At 55.0% G+C, this 24,970-nt stretch overlaps 1 protein-coding gene across 1 annotated transcript; it reads left to right on the forward strand.

Moving 5' to 3' along the window:
- On the forward strand, positions 1-20,903 carry RAB8A (RAB8A, member RAS oncogene family). The gene is made up of 9 exons (XM_045554113.1): positions 1-246; positions 351-828; positions 5,711-5,771; positions 7,687-7,747; positions 11,894-11,971; positions 13,493-13,582; positions 13,990-14,055; positions 15,182-15,232; positions 19,466-20,903. The coding sequence occupies exons 1-9, from the start codon at positions 1-3 to the stop codon at positions 19,556-19,558; spliced, it is 1,224 nt and encodes a 407-aa protein (XP_045410069.1). The 3' UTR covers positions 19,559-20,903.
- The last annotated feature ends 4,067 nt before the right edge of the window (positions 20,904-24,970 follow it).

Genomic DNA, 24,970 nt, shown 5'->3' on the forward strand with positions numbered 1-24,970 from the left:
ATGGGCCCCTTGGCCAGCGCCGAGACCCCGGGCACGTCTCCAGCGGGCTACTTTTCGATTGTGACCAGCGGCTTTTCTCTTTCCTTTTCCGGCTCCCGCTGGCCCGCCGTGGAGGTAGTGGAGGTCTCCAGACCACGCCGCCAACGCGCTACCCTCGGCGCCCACTGCGGCTGCGCGAGCCGTGAGGCCAGGACCCACAGACACACCCACTACCTCCCCCAATGCGCGTGCGCCCTCTGCTGGCACGTAACGGCCTTCCCGGCGTGCGTGCGCACGCGCCCCAGGCCTCGCCCCTAAGCTGCCGGCGCGCGGAGCCGTTGGCGGCGCTCCCTGCCCTCCCTCTCCCATAGAGGGGCGGGGCGGGGCCGCCCCGGAGTCGGGGGAAGAAGGCGGGGACATGGAATGCCACGCCTCCGCTCCGTGTCCATTTGAAGCCCCTCGACTCTTCACCGCTGGCCAATCACAGCCCGCCCTCTCCCGAGCGCCGGCCAATGGGCGGCACGCTCGGGCTGCTTCCGGCTCCGCGGCCCTCTCGCCCCTTCCCCAGGTCTCCACGCGACGGGCGGGGCGCGGGGGGCGGGCACCGGCTACGAGGACGCGCGGCGGGCCGGGAGCCAATAGGGGGCGGGCTCGGCGCTGATAGACGGGACCAGTGGCCAGTGGCGAGGCGCTGGCCACACTTCCCGTCGGGGAGAGAGTGTAATATGGCGAAGACCTACGATTACCTGTTCAAGCTGCTGCTGATCGGGGACTCGGGGGTGGGGAAGACCTGTGTCCTGTTCCGCTTCTCCGAGGACGCCTTCAACTCCACTTTCATCTCGACCATAGGTAGCGGGGCTGGGGAGCGGCCGGGGGCGCGGGAGGCCCGGGCAGAGCGCGCCCCTAAGGGGCTGGAGCTGAGGGATTGACCGGGCTGGAGGGGCCAGGGGATATGAGATGGTCGAGGGGTCCTGAGAGAAGAGCAGCCGCCTCCACCGCCGTCCGGGGGTTCCTGGCTCGTGGGGAGGGGAGAAATGCCCATCTTGCAGATAGGGAGACTGAGGCTCTGACCCTCAGCCCGCTCGTTAGGGAGCATATGTCCTGGACTGGAGTCTTTGCGCCTGTCATCTCGTTCTGTCCTCGAAGCGGTTCTTGGGGGGGTTCCCGTCTTACAGAAGTGAAAACTGAGTCATGAGGAATTGGCTACGGGAAAAAGACGGTGACATCTGACCTTATCGAGCATTTACTCTGTGCCAGCTGCTTTGTGTGCATGATCACACTCTCCAGTCTTCTGTATTAGGTGCTGTTGTGAGCCCTTCTCACAGATGAGGAATTTGAGGCTCAGGGAGGGCATGGAACTTGCCCAAGGTCATGCAGTCTGCAGGTGGTGAAGGTGGGATTTGAACCCAGGTGTGTCTGAGCCCAAAACTCAAGGCTCAGCCATCCAGAGAGATGCCACCGTATACCCCCAGGACGAGCACCGCTAATCCACCTCAGAGCCAGGACTCTAACTCACACCTCTCCTGCTCTTTGCTCTGGAATATTCAGAGGTTGAGCCTCTCTCCCTGACCCTGTTTGCCCCATGAGTGTATTTTCCTTTGGGAAGGAATGATGAGGAGTCAGGAGCCTTTTCCTGCCCGCCTTCCATCCTGCTCAAGGGTGACAGCAATGGCAAGTGACAGCTGCCCGCCCTGGGACTTGTCAGGCCCGAAGAGATGCAAGATAAAAGCCTCAGTGAGAAACTAGAATCAGCCACTGCCACAGACATCCTTGACTTCCCTATCGCAGGGCCCAGGACACCGGTTGTCACTTCAGAACAGCCTTTCCCACAGGGCCAGCCCACATTGTGGTCGAACAGAATTGGCTTGTTGCATCTCAATTGTGACGTCCACAGAAGTAGAGCTGAATTCTCTCTGCGCCACAAAAACAGTCATTGCCCACAATGAAGAGGTTTGACCTGAGAGTAACGGATCAAACAGAGTGGCCTGTGAGGTGTGTAGCCCTGCTCAGGACGAGGGAAATGGCAGAACAGTCAGCAAGTCCAGGAGTTTATTCCAAATCGAGAAAACCTAGGGAATGGCCTTTGCTTTACTGTGTAATAACTTCAACCAAATTGTGTTATCTCTCTGAACCCCACCATGGCATGCTAATTCTATACTTGCCCTTTTCTGGGAGCTGCACTTTGTAAGAAGTGCACATGGAAAGAATTGGACTAGAAATCTTCATGCTTGGTTTCCATTTGCTGTTTGCTTTTGAACAAGCACTGCCCCTCTCTGAGCCCTGTTTCTTCAGAATAGGAGTAACACTCTCTGCCTTGGCCAGTGCCCTGGGTGGTTGAGGCTCAGAACTATCCAATGACTAAGGGTTGTCACCACTGCCAGAGGCCATATAAACGAAGTAGAACTGCATCCCACCCCTGGAGACAAGTGCTTCTGAATTCTTCCCACTCTCCCACTCCAAGGTCAAACTCTGGAATAACTATTGTGTCCCCACCAATAAGGAAGTGGTGTTAACTCCAGACATGCCATGGCTCAGCCCCCCAGACCTCAGTTTCCTGGCCTCAGTACCTCTCCCCACCCCCACACTGACACAGGTGAGATCAATACAGGGGTTGGGTTTTTTTGTTTTTCCGGGTTTTTTGCTTTTAAGGGACAGGGTCTCACTCCTTGGTCCAGGGTGGACTGGGGTGCAGTGTGCTTTTTAATCTTTTTTTTTTTTTTGGAGACAAGATCTCACTCAGTTGCCCAGGCTGGAATGCAGTGGTGTCATGATAGCTCACTGCAACCTCAAACACCTGAGCTCAAGCGATCCTCCTGCCTCAGCCTCCCAAGTAGCAGGGACTATAGGCATAGGCCATTACACGTGGCTAATTTTTTTAAATTTTTTGTAGAGACAGGGGTCTCACTAAGTCGCCCAGGCTGGTCTCAAAATCTTGGTCCCGAACTCCTGGCCTTAAGTGATGCTCCCACCTTATCCTCCCAAAGTGCTAGAATTACAGGTGTGAGCCACTGCTCCCAGCCAGTTTTTAATTCTTGACCAGAGAACCCAGTCTAGCACTTTGGGGCTCCAAGGAGGCTGTCCTCTTCTACCTGCAGATTAGAATGGAACTTGGTCAGGGTTGCCCAGTGAGACGGAGGTGTCACTTGAACCCAGGTTCCTCCCCTCCGACCCCAGTATTCTGCTCCTCACATTTATATCCTTCTAGGAAAGTTTAATTTACCATGACCTTGAAGTTATGGCCTCATAATTCCTAGGCCTCGTAAAGTTTACACTTCCTAGTTCAATCTGACTTGTTAATAAAACCCAGGACAGAGTAATGCTGTGGGGCTCGGGCAACTGAAGGGTGCTGCTTGATTTTGTGTATCCTTGCACCTCTGTGACAAGAAGTGGGGAATGTTTCAGGAAGAGTCAACACTGGACTGCTTAGTCCTGAAATACAACTTAATCCCTAAAGGCAATTCTGTATTGGCACTGAGTGCACCCCTGGGCTTTCTTTATAGATTAAGGATTGAGTGGCTGTTCATTTTCTGCCCAGGTTACGTTTTGCCAAAGCCTATTCTCATAAGCTCCATCAATCATTTGTGGTGTAAACTTGGCCGTGTCTCCCTGGAATTGGTTCTCACTAGCCTGGCACGGTCCCCGCTGCCTTCTTGGGCCCATTCATGCCTTCAGTGAGATGGATAGTGTTTGTGAAAGGGCTTCGTAAACCCTGCAGCACCACATAGGCCCTGTTACACCAGTTTTTTCGTCCAGCCAGTCCCTTCGATGTGCCAGGCATCCGCCTAGGTGTAGGGGCTGCAGAGATGACTCGAGCGAATCAGAGGGAAGCAGAAACGTAACCTGGATTCCACGTGTGTGTAGCAAATCCGTATTTGGCTCCTGGCAAATGTTTTATCCCTAGAAGTAACAGCAGTGAGTAAGACATTACGTATCAAGTCCTTGCCTCCGTGGAACTTATGGTTTAAAGGGCGAAATTCCAGTGCTGAAGCCGGTGGGATGGAATTAGCTCCCCCATCATGAGTTCAGGGAGGTTAAGCCAGCCGGGACCTCAAGTCTTCCAAGGTAGAGATTTAGATCAAACTCCTGGCAGCAAAGGCTGGGTTTGGCTGTTTCAAGGCTACCCTGAGGACAGGATCTGAAAGGGGGCCTGAGTGAAGGGATGGGGAGCCAGGTGGCTTCGGAGGGAAAGAACATTCCAGAAGAGGGAAGAGAACATGTCAAAGCCCTGAGGCAGGAGCATACTTGGGATGTTTAAGAAACAGACACGTCCAGCCTGAAATACATGCATTAAACAGTAAAGATTAAAAAAAAAAAAAAAAAGGGAAGAAAAGAAACAGCCATGCAGACAGCGTGGCCTAGGTGTGGCCAGAGAGAGGAGGTCATGAACCGGAGTGCTGAGAGGTAACCAGGTTAGGCAGGACCTTGGTGCACACGGGCAGCTGCTTTCACTTTTTTCTGGAGGAAAGAGGGCCAGGGAGGCTACTGGAAGGTGTTTTTTTTTTTAAAGAGCTTTATTGAGATACAATTTACGTACCATATGATTCACCCATTGAAGTGTACGGTTCAGTGACTTTTGGTGCATTCACAGAGGTGCACATCTGTCACCACAGTCAGTTTTAGGACATTTTCATTATGCCAAAAAGAAAGCCCATACCCCTCAGCAAACCCTCCCAGTCTCCCCACTGCCCCTCCCCTGCCCCTGGCAACCACGAGTCCGCTCTGTCTCTAGATTTGCCGGCTCTGGATGTTTCATGTCAATGGAATCATATATTATATGGCCTTTTGTGTCTGGCCTCTCTCACTCAGCATCATGGTTTTGAGGTTCATTCGTGTTGTAGCAGGTGTCAGTGTTTCGTTGTTCCGCTTTATGGCTGCATAATATTCCATTGTACAGAATATACACATGTAGATTGTTCATTCATAAGGTGATTGTGGATCTGTCGGTGGACAGGCAGGAAGGTTGGGAGCATAGGTTAGCTTCGTGACATGGTTAGGGTCATATTTTTGAAGGCAGGGGAAGGGACTGAGGGGGAACTTCAGGAGCCTGGGGAGCAGTGTGGTCACTTCGAGGTCACCCTGGGGAGAAGGGATGAAAATGGGGGGTGGAAGAGAAGGAGGATGGGGTCAGAAAGGCTTCCTGGGAGGAGGGGACCTTTGGGCAAGCCTTAAGGAAGAGAAGTTTGCCCAGCTGATGGGCCACTGGGGCACAGGCCACCCACAGAGAAGGAATGTTTGCAAAAGGCCAGGCCAGGAGATGGTGTGGCCCACATGCATGGGTGCATTGTGGGTGCATTGTGGGATCCAGGGCCCTGCATGCTGGGGAGGGAGGGGCAGTTGCAGGGTGGAGGGAAGTGGGACTTGGGCCTGCAGAGGACTCTGGTGAGACCCCCTCTGTACAACTACCTGGGGCAGAGAGGCAGGTTCAGCTGGCAGTGGTAGGGTAAGAGAGCAAGGCTTTGCCTCCTGCACCACCTGGGTTTGCCCCCCGGCCCTGCCACTTGCCAGCTTTGCTCCAGGCAGCTCCTGTCATCCCTTGGAGCCTCAGGTTCCCCTTCTATGAGAGGACAAAGTTTCTCCAGAGGCTTCTAGATTCTGAGATTCCACATGCCAGCGCCAGGCAGGTGCCCCATAAGCCATAGCGGCTGTCACCTGCACAGGTTTGCAGCGCCTACCTCAGACACAGCTCGGGAAGCGAGCCGACCGTGATACGCCTTTTTTTCTTTTCTTTCAGGAATTGACTTTAAAATTAGGACCATAGAGCTCGATGGCAAGAGAATTAAACTACAGATATGGTAAGAGTTGTCGCTCTGTCACACTCTTCACCTGGTAAGCACTTCGAGCCAGAAGCCAGCCCTGACACGTGGGGCTGTCTTAGAAGCTCCTCGAGTTTCTCACCCAGCCCAGGGAGCTGTGCTGTGCTGGCTGCGGGAGTGGAGGGTCTGTGTCAACACCTGCTGGGGCAGAGCTGCCCAGGCCCAGTTAGCTGAGCAGTCCACTGTAGGCAAAGCCTGGGTCTGAGCTGCAGAGTGGGCTGCTTCTGTTGAACTTGAAGAGAGCCCTCTGCGCCAGATGGCGGCGAAGGCCTCGGGGATGGAGAGATGCCCTGGCAGGGAGTTTCCTTTTCAGCCCATCAGCCCACTGAGCAGCATGCAGGTCTGACATCGCTTCTCCTTTTCTCTTCTGGGGAAGGTCAGGCCTCACTTCCTGGCATGCAGACCTGAAAGCCCCAAACCAAAGTTAAGCTGAGGCCCAATGGTGAGGCCTGTTTCCATTCCTCAGACCTGACAGTGACTTCTCCTGCCATGTAAAATGAGGGAAGTGGTGAGATTCCCAAGTCCCCATCGCTGGCGCTGACCCTGGTCTGCAGCCCATGGCATGGGGCCCTGAATTTAGGTGTTCAGGTATGGTGGAATCCGCCCTGTGTCCACATCACTTGCGTAGAATCACTAGCCCCAGGCGAAATACAGAGACAAAGACATATTTCAGTGTGTGGTGCAGTCGCACCTCTGGGTGGGAGTGGAATGCCAGGAGACGGGCCATGAAGCCGCCCTCCCTACAGCGTGTCGCTCTCCCTCAAGTCTCAGGGTGTGAGCCATCACCCCAGCTTTGCCAGTGCTGTTGGTGGGCCCCATTTGTACCTCAACTCCAGGTGATGTTCATCTCTTAATCTGACTTCTTAGCCAAAATCTGGGCAAGGTTTACCACTGTCAGTCCTGCAGACATTGGTAGTCAGTCTCTGGCCACCTCGTAAGTTATGAGCTGTGGAAGTTTCTCCACTCCCAACACGTTGGCACCAAAGCAGCCTTTGTTCCCAAGTCCAAAGTGACACTGTACCAGCAAGCAGAAGGTGCACTTTCCTCCTGTCTTCCTGCTTCTGCTCCTAGCAATCTGGATGGGTCAGTGACTCAAAACTCTTCTAAGACAACTAAGACCTTGGTTAAGATTAAAATGACTGTTCATAACCACTAATGCCACCTGCCACTGGCATCAGAATGTCAACTTAGCACCAAGTGAGGCATTTCTGCATAGTCCAGACAGTATGGGGCCCTCCTGGGGTGTGTAGGGCCCTGGGCTAAGGGACAAAAGATACGGGTCTTGCCCTGCCACCCATCAGTTAGGTCACCTTTAAACCAAACACTGGGTATCCTCCGTGCCAGGAGCTACACTCAGGCGTCACCTCCGGGGTGATAGGTACTGCTTCCCCCATCGTATAGGTGAGGAAGAACTTTCCCCGTCACCCAAAACAAGACGGAGCGTGAAAGTGCTGCCTGAGTTCCAGCCCCTCCCAATAGCAAGGGCTGCATCCTCTGCCACGTGACTGGCTTTTTGTGACTCAGAAACTCCGGGGAGAATTCCCTGGAAGCAAAGCTGCAAGAGGGGAGGGGGCGCATGGGCCAGGAATCCGGCTGCGACAGCCCCAGCGGGCAGCCATCAAAGGACCTCAGCCCTTCCAAGCCACATTTCTTTCTCTGTAATAATCAGGAGATTAGAAGGTGCTGCCTCACCCAGTTAATAAAAAGAAGGAAAACATTTTTTGAATCTTTCAATATACAACTCATTTAAAAAAATAAACAAGAAGGTGCTGCCTCAGCAGGAGGATGAATCACAGCAGTCAAAACGCTGGCATCCAGGTAGATGTTCTTTGTCCCCTGCTGGGGACGATTAGTTGCCTTTGGTGTCACTAATCTCTTCTCTTCTCACATTTAGGGACACGGCTGGTCAGGAACGGTTTCGGACGATCACAACGGCCTACTACAGGGGTGCAATGGTACAGATTGATTTTTTTGTTTTTGTTATTTTTTTAAGCCACAATGAATGTCACTGTGTGTTCAGTACCTAATTCTGGATGTTTCTATGGTCCCTGTAGTCTGGTTCCTCGGGGCTCCTTGGTCCTGAGTTAGTTTTAGGAAGAGGCTGTACGCCCCCCCCCCAACCCGCCCCCACGTACACGCCTCCCCTTCTGGCTGCAGAGACAATGCAGGGTTTAAATAAAGTGGAAACTTGATTCTTGGAGAATGAAGACACAGGAAGCTGGTTCTTCCAGGTGAGGTCAGTGAAGTAGGAGCCGGCATGCCCCAACATTTGCCCCAACATTTAGGTGTGTTCACATGGCCCGCGTCAGTCTCTGTGGAATTTGCTACCAAAAATTTGAAGATCTTCTAGGAGCTGATGTGCCCCGGGCTGCTGGCCATTATATCTGTCGCCCAGGCCAGAGGCAGGGTGACAGGAAGACTCATTTGTCATCTATCTCTCAAATATTTACCAAGCACCTTCTCTGGGCCAGTCCCAAACGAGACGCAGAATGCGGCAGGGGACGGGATGGGGTTCTGCGCTCGAGGGCAGCTGCATTTCCGGTGCCCTAGTGTTGCATGAGGCCAGCGGCAGCTGGATGGGACAGAGTAGAGATCATTGTCACTGTTGAAGCTGCATTATCATCTCTATCCTGGAGGTCCTAGTCCCTTGGGTCTAGAAGGCCCAAATTTGGGGAGCACTGGATGTCTGGTGACCCGTCATAAGCTTACAGATGTGTGGAGATGCGCCGGGGCAGGGCTGCAGAAAACTGTCATTGAGCCCTGCAGGGAGTTTCAAGGAGGACCTAGAACAGGGTGAGCCAGTGTTTTTCAGATACTTCTGCTCTGTCCCAATAGAGAACTGAACCCACTGCCCTCTGAAGTCCCAAATTGACTCCCCCTCCCCTACAATAGGTAAAACTCTAGGAATTTGGAATATTGGGCACATGGTACCAGCTTGCTGGCGGTGGTGGGAACCCTGGGCCACCAGAGGGGCCAGGGCATGCGGTGATGGAGGGAGTAGGAGACAGACCCCCTGGACCTGGCCGAAGACCCTGGATCACCCTCTGAGCTCCAGCTCCTTTCTTAGGAAATGGACTAGAGAACTTGACAATGTCCCAGGCTGCAGTGAGGGTGAATGGCCATCCCTCCCCCTCCCCAGCACCCCCTAGCCCCCAGTGTTTCCTTAGCACACCCTGTCGTCTAACAGAGCGGGCACCTGTTTCCTCCGCTAGACCACAAGCTCTGTGAGGGCAGCGCCACGTCTTGGTCACTGCTCCGTGCCCAGTGCCTGGGAACCTGCCGGGTGTGCAGTAGGAGCTCGGGAAAGGCCTGTGGGTGGCAGCAGTGAATGGGGACATTAAGTATTTAGAGCATCCCACACACCATCTGAAACATAATAGAAACTCAATCGTGTGGGCTGCAACCTTAGTTCTCCTCATTAAAATTAATTTACTTATTTTCCTCTCTCCTCGGCCGTGCTCTGGTGGAAGGTGTGATGGGGCAGGGGCCTCAGGATCCTGGGGTCCTGGGGGAGTTTCTGCCCTTGGAGAGAGCTGTGTGACCGCGGGTAGGTCCCAACCCTCTCTGGGCTGAAATTGCCGCCCAACACCCTGTCCTGATTGCCGAGACACTGGGCCCGGGTTTTAGCTTGGATTATCTCGTAGCATCTTGGCCATAAACCCACCCCTGAGTGTAGGTGCCAGTGTCATTGCCCCGTTGTATACTGGGAACCTGAGGTTCAGCTCGGTTGCCTGCCCTGCTTAAGTACACGCAGAGGGTCAGTGGCTGGGCCAGACAGGTGGGCTGTCTCTAGTACCCACGTCCTCGGTAAGCACAGAGATGATTGTGGCTTTCGGTCCTCCTAGACTCGGTCTAACCCTGTTTGAATTTAAAGCAATTAAAATTGAAAATCCAGTCCCTCGGTCAGAGCAGCTTGGTTCGTGTGCCCCAGAGCTGCGTGTGGCCAGCAGCGGCCACACGGGCCAGAGCAAAGAACATTGCCACCGTTGCAGCCACGTCAGCATCTCCATCCTGGAGGTCTAGACGCTGGGTCCAGAAGACCCAAATTTGGGAAGCATTAGATGGCTGGTGACCCGTGACATCCAAACATATGTGGAGGCATGCTGGGGCAGGGACCTAGGAAGTAGTCACTGCGGCCCTGTGGAGAGTTTCAAGGAGGGCCTGGAATAGGGTGAGCCAGTGTTTTCCAGATACTTCTGCTCTATCCTACCAGAGAGCTGTACCCACTGCCCTCCAAACTCCTACATTATCTCTGCCTCCCCCACAATGGGTCAAAAATCTAGGAATTTGGGATGTTGGGCACATGGTGCCAACTTGCTGGTAGTGGCGGGATCCCTGGGCCATCAGAGCAGCCAGTTCTGGTTAAGGGGGCAGAAAGACCCTCACGCCCCTCTGGCCTGACAATGTTTGACTCCCAGGGTCTGCCCACCTTGGCTGGGGCATGGCAGACATCCAGGCCACTGAAACCTCTGGGTCCTCCCAGCAGCAGCCTCCCCAGGGACCCCTGAAAGAAGGCTCCCATGCAGCGTCGGTGAGGAGCCTTGGCGGTGGTTGCAGCAGGCTGTAAGGACATTCATTTCCCTGAGTTCACATGGGATTTGGGAGTGTGACGGCTTTCTCGCCCCACCTGCACGGTTTTGTCCCACACCTGTCTACCTAGTGCCACACGGCCTATGGTCTTACTCTGCAAAGTCTGGCGGCCACAGAAATGACTTGGCCAATACCAGAGGCCATCAGCATGTCCCGAGGTGCCACAGACACATGGCTGGGCCCTTGGAACAGGTAGCACAAAGGAATGGGTTAAGCCAGGCCTGGGCATGCACTGGCCACATGCCTCAGCACCAAGGGTGCTCAGCCGAGACGGGGGCCTTGCAGTGGCATGCAGGCTGGCCCGTCATGGGTGCCCCTCGAGGTCATGCGGAGTAGCAAGTGACTGTTGAAGTCACTTGTTGGCCTCACTTGTTGCTTTTGGTGCTGACAAGGGCCCAGGGAGGTTCCCAAGAGGGGCGGTGTCATCGCCTCTTCCAGGCTTAGCCCACCTGGGCTTGAATCTTAAAGGTCATGTCTCTCTGTGCCTCAGTTTCCCCTTGTGTCATGTGGAGATATTTGCCCTTCTCCACAGTGTTGGTGAGATCGTGGGCTTAGGCGAGGCCACTCTGCAGCTCTGTCAGGACTCCTGGGCTGTCTCCCAGGCGCTCAAACATTGGTTAGGTCTGCGGTCCCCAAACCCTGGGCTGAGGACCAGTACCAGACCATGGCCTGTTAGGAACCAGGCAGCACAGCAGGAGGTGAGTGGTGGGCGAGTGAGCAAAGCTTCCTCTGTGTTTACAGCTGCTCCCCATCGCTTGCCACCCCCCCTGCCCCCTATCAGTGGAAAAATTGTCTTCTGTGAGACCGGTCCCTCGTGCCAAAAAGATTGGAGACCTCTGAGTTAGGGAGCCCAGAGGGCCTCAGCACCGCTCAGACCCCGCTCTGGTAGGCTCCCTGGAAGGCACTTGTGTCGGGGTCAGGCCACCTGGGTTCAGAGCCCCGTCTTCCCCTTTACTCTCTCCTATGACTGTAGACAGGGGCCCGACCGCCCCCCCCCCCCGCCCCCCTCCCCGCCTCCCTCCCCGCCTCCCTCCCCGCCTCGGGCTACCCATGTGCAGAGTGGGAATGGTGGGACCACCCGACCAGGGCCTAGGGGACTCCAGTGAGACCCCACTGCAGTGCCAGCACATCGTAGGGTGTGAGGGGTGAGGAGGAGCCTGCTGCAGGGGAGGGTCAGCATGAGGGGGGCATGGTGGGCTGCGGGACCTCATGGGCCACCGGGGCTCGTCAGCCGGACTTACCCTACCGGCCGTGGGGAGCCAGCCAGGCTGCTCCGCAAGGGCAGGATGGCCTGGTCTGTGAGGCAGAAGGGTTGCTGGTGCCGAGGGGGCAGGTCTAGAGCCTGGAGACCAGGACGGGGCTGGCTTCCGGGGCGCCTGACTGGTGGAGAGGGTGGCAGCCGATGGGCTTGGCCGCGGGGCAGGCGAGGGGCCCCAGGCCACATCCTCCATCTCCACTGTCCTGCTGGGACTCACTCTCCAAGAGCCTGTGTCTCTGTCTCTCCCTCTCAGGGCATCATGCTGGTCTACGACATCACCAACGAGAAGTCCTTCGACAACATCCGGAACTGGATTCGGAACATTGAGGAGGTAAGGCTTGCCGGCTCCTCCCACCAGCCCCCTCCTCGGCCCTCGCCCCAGAGCCCCCTGGTTTACAGATGACAAGGTCCAGAGGCACCTAGAAGTGACTGGCCTCATAGTTAGGGACAGAGGGAGCAGGGACTGAGACCCAGGCAGTGGACCCCAGGGACCACACACTGGCCTGGCCCCGTCACAGAACAGCTCCAAGAGCCCATTCATTTACCCAGCTGAGCTATCAGCTGGCTAATGTCACAGTCACAAGAAAAGGGATATCTAAGCTTGTGGTCACCATGAGCATGTGGTGCTGTCTAGAGAGGGAAGGTTCTAGCACCAGCATGACCCTTGTATTTGGTGGGTGTGGTGAGCGGGCAGGTCAGACTGTACTTTGAGCTATGTCAGAGCAGGGTGTGAGCTGTTACCCACATTCAGACCTTGAACTGTGGGGCAACAAGGAGGCGGAGGCCAGCCCCACCCCACCCCAGAGCCAGCATCTCCATCTTCCCACCGCCCAGAGCGCTGACCTCACCCCAGAGCTTTCCTAGGGTGTGGCTCCTGCAGCTTTTGATAACCAGCCGGGTGGGGCCCTGGGTCTGCGGCACAGCCAGAGAGCTTTACCCATCCATAAAGCCACGGCAGAAGGTCCAGTCACCGTCCACCTAGAACTCATGGACCTCTCGGGCCAGGACGAGAGATTGGCCCTGTCAGTTATGGGCACTTGCACTGGGCCCACCTCCCCAAGGACCCTGAGAGGGCTGAGGCTGCCCTCAGGCCAGGGAAGCTGTCCCAATGGGTGGAGGGGAGGAGGGACTGCCACGCTGGTGTTTGCGGGCGTCTTCTGTTCGTGGCCAGTGAGCCAGAGGGTCTCCTGGTTCCTGGGAAGTCAGGCAGGAGCGGTGCGTGGGTTCCATTGAGACTAGGCCTGAGTGAGTGGGAGAAGACATTACTTTCCGATGTCCCGTCCTTCAGGAAGCAAGATCCACTCCTCTGGGGGCTGTGGGAGGGTTTGACGAAGGAGCCGTTTTCAGGGATGGGGGCAGAGCTAAGGCAACATGGGGGATGGTGGAGTCCCCAGGGCTGGCAGTGGCAAGGACTTGCAGCCACCTCAGGCACAGCCCATTTCCAGAGCCCAAAGAGAGAGTTGAAAGGTGAAAGCAGGTCCCAGGACTGCAACCAGGGTCTCCCGCAGAGGAGCTGGGGAGGGAGGGGGGAAGGCAAGAGGGTGGGAGAGTAATATCTCAGCCTCACTCACCTCCCATAGGCCAGACCCCAGCAGCAGCCCATGGGGAAGCTGCTCTCAATAGCTGGAAAGTGTGTGTCTGGTCGGGGGAGCAGCTAGAACCCTGGCATGGGCTGTGTGACGTGGGCTGAGCTGCTCAGCCTCTCTGAGCTTCAGCTTATCCTCTGGCCCAGGCTGTGCCTGGCAATCCTAACCCCACCATGCTGATTTCAGGGGCCAGGCCACGTGTGGGCAGAGGTGTCTGGCCTGTGTCATCCAGCCTGACCACCCCCTTTCTGCCTCTCTCCCTTCAGCACGCCTCTGCAGACGTCGAAAAGATGATACTTGGGAACAAGTGTGACGTGAACGACAAAAGACAAGTTTCCAAAGAACGGGGAGAAAAGGTGGGTGTGGTGGCACCGAGGGGTCTTAGGGTTCCTTGCACAGAGAGCTTCCCCTGTCCCTGCCTTTCCCCAGAGCCCCCTAAGTGCTCACTGGCAGAAAGGCCGGGCTCAGGGGGGGACAATCCTCACAACCTTGTGAGCAGGCCTGGGCCTGGCTTCAGGTACCGACCGCACTGCAAACCCCAGGGCTTCTGGAGTGCCCTCTGCACAAACCCACTGCGGTCACACAGGCCACAGCTCCCAGGCTCTCAGGGCCACAGGGAGCAGGCGATGGAGCAGGGGTTGAGCGCAGCAGGCCCTGTCCCTCGCCCCACCCTGTTGCTGCTCCACCTCAGCACCAGCCCTGGCCCTCGGCTCGGGGCGCCTGGTGGCTGACGTGCACACGCGTGTCCCTTCCTCCCTCGCAGCTGGCCCTCGACTATGGAATCAAGTTCATGGAGACCAGTGCAAAGGCCAACATCAATGTGGAGAATGTGAGTCCCGGGCCCTGCTAGGGGACAAGGAGCCTGCGAGATAAGTCCTTTGGGGCCAAGGGATGGGCTGGTATCCTCTGGGAGGTTCTGCCAGAGGGACCAGCCTCAGGTTCTGTGGTGCTGGTCGGTCCCCTGAGGGGCACTTCCTGGGCAGCCCTGGGGAACAGGCGGTTTTGCAGATGAGGAAACTGAGGCTGAGAATATCCCAGGCAGCCGGGCACCCAGGCCCAGCTCCCGGTGCCCTCTCTGGGCCATACCGCTTGCCCACAGACAGACCGTGGTCAGAAGTCCAGGCAGAGTAGGGAGCTTTGACCAGGTCTTATCCCTGTCCCCACTCTTCTCTCCACCGGGTGACACCAGCCTGTGGCACCAGCCTAGGGCTGACCTGGTTCCCCCTGCACTTCACTGTCCCAGTAATGTTTCCAAAATGGCTCTTCCACATCACACCCTACTGAACCCCCACACTGACTGGAGGGTGTAGTTTGGGCACCTCGCCTGGCACAGAAAGCTCCCCTCACTGGCCCTGGCTGGTGTTTGCTGCCCAGGGGCCACCTGGCCACTCCCTCTTCTGAGCCTTTGCCAAGTTCCCTCCCTCGAGCCCCCTCTTCCGCCTGTCAGATTCCCCCTTCCCGCAGGGCCCAGCCCAGATGGCTCGAGGAGTCAGGGATGGAGAGCTGGACACTTCTTTCAGATCCTTCCGGATCGGTCAGTTAAGCGCTGGATGTTTAACAGACAAGTCACATGATGTCTCTGAGCCTCAGCTTCCTCTCTGCCCACCTGAGTGTGGCTGCACCTCACAGGGTTGTTGGCTCAGGGGAGGCAGCCATGCAAAAGTCCTCCGTCAACCATAAGGCGCCCTGCAGACGTGAGAGTTGATGTTGGAGAGTTGGGGCAGTCGGGTGGGCAGGAGGAGCCCGGGAAGGACAGGAGGTGTGGCGGGACAGGCCAGCTGAGTCCACTGCCACGGGCAGGTGTCAAAGGGCCAAGTGGGAGACCTATGCCGGGAAAGTCATTTTAAGGCTGTGTCCAGCCCACGCCCACTGTCCTGCCACACCCACTGCATGTGGGTGGCTGAGGACTCAGGGTCCTGCCACTCCAGGGTCCTAACACCATGCCGATTCCACAGGCATTTTTCACTCTCGCCAGAGACATCAAAGCAAAAATGGACAAAAAATTGGTGAGTATGCCTCCCTCCCAGATCCCCAAGTGGGTCTCTGTTGGATCCGGCCATAGTCGGCCACAGTGGGGTGACGCAGCCCAGGCCAGGTCCTGACTTCTAGGACCCAGCCAGACCCAGGAAGAAGAGCTAGGAGAGGGGAGAGTTCTCAGGTGTGGTTGGGGCAGGGGCACTGCGCAGACAGACAAGGCCCTGCCTGCCGAGCCCCAGGCTAGCAGGGGACAGACAGCCGTTTGCATTCTGCAAGGCCCTCTGTAGTTCTCATGTGTGACAGCCACCATCTTGACAATCGTGACAAATTGATGACCTCCGGCTATCCCCTACCCCAGCCCCAGTCCTGCAAGTCGTGACGGCTATGTGACCTGCGTCGGATCCCAGGATTCTCTGAGGCCCCCGGGGAGGCCTGCCTGAATCCCTCCCCAGCCACCCTTTGGTGTGTTTTCTGCTTTTTCTGTTTACCACATGAGCGACTTAATAGTCCACAGGGCACAGCCTAAATGGTACCTGTTTGACTGAGTCCAAACACGTCCCTCTGCTTTGGGTGCACCTAGTGCCCAAGCACCATTGTGACCCTTCCTCCCAGTTCTTGGTCCCAGCAGCCACCCTTTCCAGGCTAAATTCCATTTGCTGTCTGAAGAGGGTAAAGGGCTCTGTTTGTCGGTTACTGTAAGTCTGGTCACACGACACTGCACATAAAACACAAAGTGTCATTCAGGTAGTTCACATCCAAAGCAAATACATTTTCATAATTCTAAGATGCTGTAAGTTGAATAATAATGCGCACGATGGATTTAACAGCAGCTCTTTGGCTGTTAAATCAGACCAGTAAACAGTCCTCGTAAACCAGTATTCTGACAAACAACAGCGTGGAATTTTCTTCCAGTATTTCTTTCCCCCCTTGGATGTAAAGGTCAAGGTTTGAGTCTTCACGGCCCTTCTGACTTGCCGTGGCCTGCTGAGCGTCAGGTGGTGTTTGGCTTTCCTCTGCCTGCGCTCATGATGCTGGGCAACTGACTGCCTGCAGAACGCACCGGATCCTTTTGTGGCGTAGACTGTGAAGTGCCCGTGTGCAACCCTCGTCCTGGCCGTTTTGCTTTTTCTTGACTGAATTGCAAAGCACCAACAGTGAAATCCTACCCTGTTCTCTGACCATAGCTGCTCCACTTGTTAGGGTTCCTGTGACCAGACTGGGCCCCCCTGGGTATTCCAGGCTCCTCTTCCCACCTCACCTTCATCTCATTTGCAAAGTCCCTTTTGCCAGGTCAGGTGCCATATTTACAGGTTCCAGGGGATGAACGTGGGCATCTTCGTGGCTGGTATTCTGCTGACCACACCCCTGGACCGCCCCGGTCTCACTTCCTCCCCTTGTGAAGCCTCCATTTGGACGTTGCCATCGAAACATACCTCCCACCATCACCTCCACCCCTTGTTCTCCTCTCTTTCTCTCATTGCTCACCACTGTGGGAAGTCACACTGTGGGTGTGTTTCCCAAGTAATCTGTCTTCCCCCCGCACAGGCTGAGCTCCCTTGGACAGGACCTCTTGTCTCATCTGCCACTGTACCTGGCACATTGTAGGCCTTTGATAGTTGCTATTGAATCAATCAGGTTTTACCTAAGAGCCGAGAGGTGAAGAGTTAGTCAGAGAAAAGAAGGTCGGGGGTGGGAGGAGTGGGTACAAGTCTTTCAAACAGGATGAGGTGGAAGAAAACAGGATTTGAGTTTCCAGGGTCCGCAGTAGACAGATCACAGAGGCTTTGCGTACCAGGCAGTTGACTTAGGGCATTCCGTTCTGAAGTTGGTGAGGGCACTGGTGGCTTTTCAGTAGAGAATGAGTTGACAAGAGTAAAGTTCAGGTCTTACATTCCCGATGATGGCAGGCGGAAAGCAGATTAGAGAGGAGAATGGTGAGGCAGCACCGTGGCACAGGAACATGGAGACCAGTGGGTGGAAGTGGTAGTGGGACCTGGAACCCAGGCCTCCCAAATCCCAAGGGACACAGACTTTTGGCTGTCCCTGGGCTGCCTCAGTGCAAGGTGCACAGCACAGATGGGTAGATGGCTGGAGAGAAGGAAGGAGAAGGGGGCAGGTGAATGGAGGGAAGGAAGTATGGAAAGAAGAGAGTTGGATGGGAAAATAAATGGTTGGAAAGATGTCAGGAGGGTGAGTGGGAAGGGTTATGGTAGGTGAATAAGTGATTGACGTAATGGTTAGAAGAGGTGGTGTGTAGTAGGTGAAAAGTAGATCTGTTTGTGAAGGGACAGTTGGATGGGTAGGTAAAAGAGAATGGAGGGATGGATGGTTGGAAGGAGATGGATGATTGGAAGGAGATGGATGATGGATAGATGGTTGGAAGGGGATGGATGATTGGAAGGGAATGGATGGATGATGGATGGTTGGAAGGGGATGGATAGATAGATGGATGGTTGGAAGGGGATGGATAATATATGGATGGTTGGAAGGGAATGGATGGATGGATGGATGGATGGTGGAAAGGGGATGGATGATGGATGGATGGTTGGAAGGGGGTGGATGATTGGAAGGGAATGGATGGATGGATGGTGGAAAGGGGATGGATGATGGATGGATGGTTGGAAGGGGATGGATGGATGGATGGTGGAAAGGGGATGGAGAGATGGATGGATGGTTGGAAGGGGATGGATGATGGATGGATGGTTGGAAGGGAATGGATGGATGGATGGATGCTTGGAAGGGGATGGATGCTTGGAAGGGAATGGATGGATGGATGGTGGAAAGGGGATGGAGAGATGGATGGATGGTTGGAAGGGAATGGATGATGGATGGATGGTTGGAAGGGAATGGATGATGGATGGATGGTTGGAAGGGGATGGATGGTGGGAAGGGCATGGATGATGGATGGTGGGAAGGGGATGGATGATGGATGGTTGGAAGGGGATGGATGGATGGATGGATGGTGGAAAGGGGATGGCTGATGGATGGATGGTTGGAAAGGGATGAATGGTTGGAAGGGGATAGAGAATGGATGGTGGGAAGGGGATGGATGATGGATGGGAAGGGGATGGATGATGGATGGATGGATAAATGGAAGGGGATGGATGATGGATGGGTGGATAAATGGAAGGGGATGGATGGTGGGAAGGGGATGGATGATGGATGGATGGTTGGAAAGGGATGGATGGTTGGAAGGGGATGGATAATGGATGGTGGGAAGGGCATGGATGATGGATGGTTGGAAAGGGATGGAGAATGGATGGTGGAAAGGGGATGGATGAAGGATGGTGGGAAGGGGATGGATTATGGATGGTTGGAAAGGGATGAATGGTTGGAAGGGGATGGATAATGGATGGTGGGAAGGGCATGGATGATGGATGGGTGGTTGGAAGGGGATAGAGAATGGATGATGGGAAGGGGATGGATGATGGATGGGAAGGGGATGGATGATGGATGGATGGTGGGAAGGGGATGGATGATGGATGGATGGATAAATGGAAGGGGATGGATGATGGATGGGTGGATAAATGGAAGGGGATGGATGGTGGGAAGGGGATGGATGATGGATGGATGGTTGGAAAGGGATGGATGGTTGGAAGGGGATGGATAATGGATGGTGGGAAGGGCATGGATGATGGATGGTTGGAAAGGGATGGAGAATGGATGGTGGAAAGGGGATGGATGAAGGATGGTGGGAAGGGGATGGATTATGGATGGTTGGAAAGGGATGGATGGTTGGAAGGGGATGGATAATGGATGGTGGGAAGGGCATGGATGATGGATGGGTGGTTGGAAAGGGATGGAGAATGGATGGTGGGAAGGGGATGGATGAAGGATGTTGGGAAGGGGATGGATGATGGATGGTTGGAAAGGAATGGATGGATGGATGGATGGTGGAAAGGGGATGGATGATGGGTGGATGGTTGGAAGGGGATGGATGGTTGAAAGAGATGGATGGATGGTTGGAAGGAGATGGGTGATGGCTGGATGGCTGGAAGGGGATGGATGATGGATGGATGGATGGTTGGAAGAGATGGATGGATGATTGGAAGGAGATGGATGATGGATGGGTGGATGGTTGGTTGGAAGAGATGGATGGATGGTTGGAAGGAGATGGATGATGGCTGGATGGCTGGAAGGGGATGGGTGGACAGTTGATTAGAAGGAGATGAGTGCATGGACTGGCCGGTGAATGGCTGGTTGGTCACGAGATGTGGCACTGATGCTCAGCAGTAACCTTGGAAAACCTCTTGTGACTTCAGGAAGGCAACAGCCCCCAGGGGAGCAACCAGGGAGTCAAAATCACACCAGACCAGCAGAAGAGGAGCAGCTTTTTCCGGTGTGTTCTTCTGTGAGGAATGCCGCCTTACTCTGCGCCTCACTCAGCCGAGCTGACTGTGCCTGTTCCGAGTGAGCCCCTCACTCGGCTGGGGCCCTCCCACCTCCAACGCCCCACCCATGCCGTGGCCGCCGAGCCCGCGGCCACCAGAATGCAATTGAGAAATTGTTTATTTTAGTAACTGTCTGATCTTTTTCAATTTCGGAGATGGAATAAGTTAAGAATTGCTATTTTTTTCTTGTAACATCCGCTGAACGGGCCGACCCACGCATCGAGTTTCCAGAAAGAGAGAGAAAAGTACAGTCAGGGTGTGACCAGCAGCAACAACCAGTGGCAGTCCTCCGGCTCCGGGCCTCTGATGCCTTGCCGTGGTGTGCGTGACACAGAACCCCACCGGAAAGCCCGTTTACACGACCCCGCTGGGGAAGCGAGGCCACCGAAGGCCAGCGGCAGTTCTAGGAGCGTCAGGCTCCGCACTTTGATCCAAGCAACCAACCACCAGGCCCGGGAGGCATCTGCCCAGCAAACCTGCTGCCCACTTCGTCCCCTCTTGGTTTCGACAAGTGACAAAAACCATTTCTCTCCCCTCTCTCTCTTTTTTAACTGTTAAACCAAAGGGAAGCACAAGTTAAGGGAGTCCTGTGCAAGGCGTCGAGAAGGGAAGAACCTGGGACGGTCCCTACCGTTCACGGAGGGGTTGAGGGCTGAGGTCCAGCCAAGCCCCTTGGCCAGCCCTGTCTGAGCACCAAGGGGACACTGGCTGTGCGCACCACAGGTGACCCCGAAAACAACCACACCTGCCACACGGTCCTCCTGCCATCGGGTCACCCTCCTCTCAGCCCCGAAATGGCCCCTGCTTCTCTGCGTCCCCCGCCGCTGTCTCCAAATTGGACATCCTTCCTAGCTGAGATTTTTATATTTCCAGATTCGTAGTGCCATGAAGTGATTCCATCTCTGATTTCTGACGGCAAACCTAGGTGATGAGGAACAAGCTCCTAATACCCCCAGCTGGATGTGGCCAAGACATAGGCATTCCGTGGCAACGGGGTTGGTGTTTAGCTGTCATCATTGGGTTCTGTCTTGACAGCTGTGCTGGCCCGTACAGAGACTGCAATTGGGACCAGGTCACCATGCTGGAGCAGTGCCACCACGGAGCCTTTTCTTTTGGTTTTTTTTTTCCCTCCCTCCTTAAGCTGCTGTCAATCGAAGCCATTGGCATCATAGTGTCTTTTTCTTTTTTTTTTTTTTTTTTAATTAAAACCAACATACCAGCAATAGTCTGAGCTCTCCTGGAATCTCTAACATGCTCTGTTTACATCAATAAATGCACTTAAGGAAAACAAAGCTCATTTTAAAGTTCATGGATTTTGATGTCCACGTTTTCCCTGTAGGCCTCACAGAGGGGCCACGTGTCGGGGTGGAGGGGTCTCAGGTCTGGACGAGATCAAAGTAGGAACTGGGGGCCACCTCAGCCGGGGGGTGCCTTGGAGGAGATGACACCCATCCTCAAAAGACAAACTTGGGAAAGGAAGCTCCCAGCCCTGCCCCTCTGCACCCGTGCCCTACCTCTGCCCACTTTTGCAGAAAAACAGAGGCATCCCCCTCACAGTTCTACTTCCGTGCCTCATGTGCTCTGCTTAGCCCACTCAGCCAGCATCCGTCCCCGTCGTGCCACCAAAATTCTCTGCTCTTGGTGCCTGATGACACCCATGTGGCCAAGTTGAGCCCTTGGTTCTGAGACCTCCCCGCCCACCCCTCACCTGCTTTCTGCCACACATCTTGGCCACTGTTTCCCTCCCGCCTCCCTGGTGGCTCCTTCCAGGGCCGCCACCTCCTGACTGCTCTCCAGGGTCTTCTACCCGGTCGGGGGTTTCCCCAAGGTCACCCTCAGGTTCAGGGGTTCACTAGGACCCAGCATATAGCTGCACTTGGGGTCAAAACGTGTCACAGCAAAGGGGTGCCACGCAAAACCAGCAAATGGAAAAGGCACACAGCGAAGTCCAGAGGAAACCAGGCAGAAGCTTCTAGAATCCTCTCCCAGTGGGGCCATACACCATGTGCTTAATTCCCCCAGCAACAAACGTGCAATATGTCTTATCACAGAAGCTCGTGAGACTCCATGCTCAGGTTCTTACTGGGGCCAGTCACACAGCAGCCTTTGCCTGGTGCTCATGGAGATTGCAGACTCCCAGAAAGCAAGCACGTGTGGAGCATAAACCGCATTGTTTGTACAAAAGAAGTTTAGACTGGGTGTGTTGGCTCACGCCTGTAATCCTAGCACAGGAGGCCAAGGTGGGAGGATCACTTGAGGCCAGTTCAAGACCAGTATGGGCAACGTAGTGAGACCCTGTCTCTACAAAAAATTAAAAAGTCAGCCAGGCATTGTGGCATGCACCTGTAGTCCCAGCTACTCAGGAGGCTAAGGTGGGAGGATCGCTTGAGCCCAGGAGTTAGAGGCTGCAGTGAGCTACGATGACGCCACTGCACTCCAGCCTGGGTGACAGAGCAAGACCCTGTCTATAAAAAAAAATGAAGGACACACAACACATGGCCTCCAGAGTGAAGGGGTGAGCAGGGAGGAGCTGACATCTCTCCCCTCAAAGCAACCAGCTGCTAGGTTAAACCTGGCCTCTGCAACCTCATGGGCAGCTCCCCATGCCCAGGCGTCCTCTTTTCTGGGCCCCTCAAACCACCTCTAAATCCCACGGAGGAGAAGGCAGTATAAACAAAGGGTTTGGGAGCCCCTAGCCACACACTCCCTCCCCACCTGACCTGGTTAGGGGCCTGCCCTGGTGGTCCTCAGCTTAGCTGCCATCAACATCGCTGGGCTTCATCCCTGGGCCTCAGAGCACCCACTTCGGGAAGACCCTGATTACTACTTCTAAAACTCAAAGCCCCCCCAGTGATGCCCGGTCATCGGCCACTTGGGAAACCTTTGCTCTCTTTCCATTCCTGCCCAAAGCTGCAAAATTCTGAGGAACTGATGGCTGATGCCAATTAATAGCAAACGCTGACTGAGCACTCGCCCTGCGCCTGGCTTTCCTCTGGGCCCCTCCCAGGTCACAGATAAGAGGCAGCTCCCCCTGCTCAAATCCCAGACCTGCGGCACAACCTTGGGCATGTACCCTCCTCTGCAACGTGGGATGATCAGTTTGCACGCCGCGAAGGGCCAGTGAGATGGTGGATCCCAGAGGAGAGAGAGACATGTAACAAGCACCAAGACAGAATAAGCTGCCATCAACAGCATCGTCACACCTTGTGGCCCAAGAAAAGAACCCACTTCTCTTTTCACCCCTTTTCACAGGGGACAAGTCACCAACGTAGCGCACAGCTTTGAGTTGTCATGGCGTTTGCCCCCAACTCTGATTTCCCACCCAACTGGGTCAGGGTTCCTAAGTCCCACCTTATAGCTGCTCTCTTGCTCAACGTAGCCCTAACTTCCCATCTCTAGGGGCTTTGATGGTATGGCAGGCAAGGAGGTCGTCCCCTTATACCCAGAGAGGTGACACCTCGGCTTTTTTCTTTTGTTCTGTTTTTAGAAAGAGGGTCTTTCTCTGTCACCCAGGCTGGAGTGCAGTGGTGCAATCACAGCTCACTGCAGCCTCAAACTCCTGGGCTCAAGCGATCCTCCCGCCTCAGCCTCCCAAAGTGCTGGGACTGCAGGCGTGAGCCATCGCGCCTGACTGCTTGGCTTTATTTTTTTTGAATACCAGCTTTATTGAGATATAGTTCACCCACTAACGTGTGCAATTTAATAGTTTTTAGCATATTCATAGAGTTGTGCAACTATCACCCAAGTCAATTTTTCTTTTCTTTCTTTTTTTTTTTCTTTTTGAGATAAGGTCTTGCTTTGTCGCCCAGGCTGGAGTGCAGTGGCATAGTCATAGCTCACTACAGCCTTGAACTCCTGGGCTCAAGGGATCCTCCTGCCTCAGCCTCCCCAGTAGCTGGGACTACAGGTGCACACTACCATGTCTGGCTAATTTTTCTATTTTCAGTAGAGACGGCGTCTTGCTCTTGCTCAGGCTGGTCCCGAACTCCTGACCTCAACTTTGAACATTTGCATCATCACTGTCCCTATTAGTAGTCACTCTCCACTCCCCTCCCCCAGCCCCTGGCCACCACTAATCAGCTTCCCGTCCCTGTGGATTTGCCTGTTCAGGACATTTCATGTCAGTGGAGTCACACACTGTGTGGCCTTTGTGTCTGGTCTGGCTTCTTTTGCTCAGTGTAATGTTTTTGAGCTTCATCCATGTGGTAGGTACCACGTATCACTGCTTCATTCCTTCATGAGGCGGAATCACATTCCACGGGGAGGAAGGACTGTATTTTGTGGATCCATTCACGTACTGATGGGCATCTGGGTTGTTTCCACCTCTTCGACACTTTGGCTGTTTCCTCCTTAAGTGCATCTAGTGCATTCCTGCCCCAGGGCCTTTGCACTTGCTGTCTCCTCTTTCGCCAGCCTTTCCTGCAGGTGAACTTGTTCAGCATCTGTCTCCCCATGGGCTGTGGACCCCAGCAGGTTGGGACGGTGCCTGTCCTCTCTCCGGCTTCAGCCCCAGCATCTAGCATGGTGCCCACACAGACCTGGGGCTCAGCCAGTGTTGGTAGGATCAGTGAGTGAACAGGGGCATCGTAGGAAGCTAGAACCATAAAAGTACATCAAGCCCGGCACTGGCCAAGCCTCCGGACTTCCCCACTCCCTAACTTCTGTGGTTCCAGCACTGAGTCAGTATGGTGGCCACCTGCTCGGAGGGCCACTCCCCCATGGGGCTGTGAACGTCCCACTCACCAGCTGAGGCCTCCAGAGAAAAGCCCAGATCTACCTCCCTGGATGAAGCTGACATTGGAGGGAGGGGGGCCTTGGAGTCCCATCCCCACTATCTCCGCACTGGGGCACCTCTGTCCCCCCACACCACACAGGCCGCCACTGGTCCCCTTCCTTCCTCTGGGGGCTGCATGTCCACTTGCGGGCCAGGGACTGTTGACACCGAAGGGTTCGGGGGCTGATTCTGTTGTGACATTCTTGAAAGGAAGTCGTTAGTTTGTGGGAGACCACATTGCCCAAGCAATGTCAGGGGAAGTGAACTGGAGCCTTTGCTGTGGGGCCTCAGGGGGCTGGGCTGGAGCAAGGCCCCAAGTTCCTAGAGACCTTGAACTCCACACAAATGAGACCCCCGATGGCCAGACTTTCCCAGGGACAAGGATCTTTCAGGCACTTCCAGTCCCCTCCCACAGCAGCGTTTGTCCCTCACCATCGAATCTGTGCCGAGCTGGCCCACTGGGCTGCAGAGGGTGTTGGGGGATCAGAGAAGTGAAGTGAGTTGCCCAAGGCGGCCCAGCCCATGAGATCCGGAGCCCAAGACCGCGTCTTCCTCAGCCAAGCACAAAGGCACTGGATTAGGTCACAACTAAGAGTCCTGAT

The sequence above is a fragment of the Lemur catta genome, chromosome 1 (genome assembly GCF_020740605.2).
Source record: "Lemur catta isolate mLemCat1 chromosome 1, mLemCat1.pri, whole genome shotgun sequence".
NCBI lineage: Eukaryota > Metazoa > Chordata > Mammalia > Primates > Lemuridae > Lemur > Lemur catta.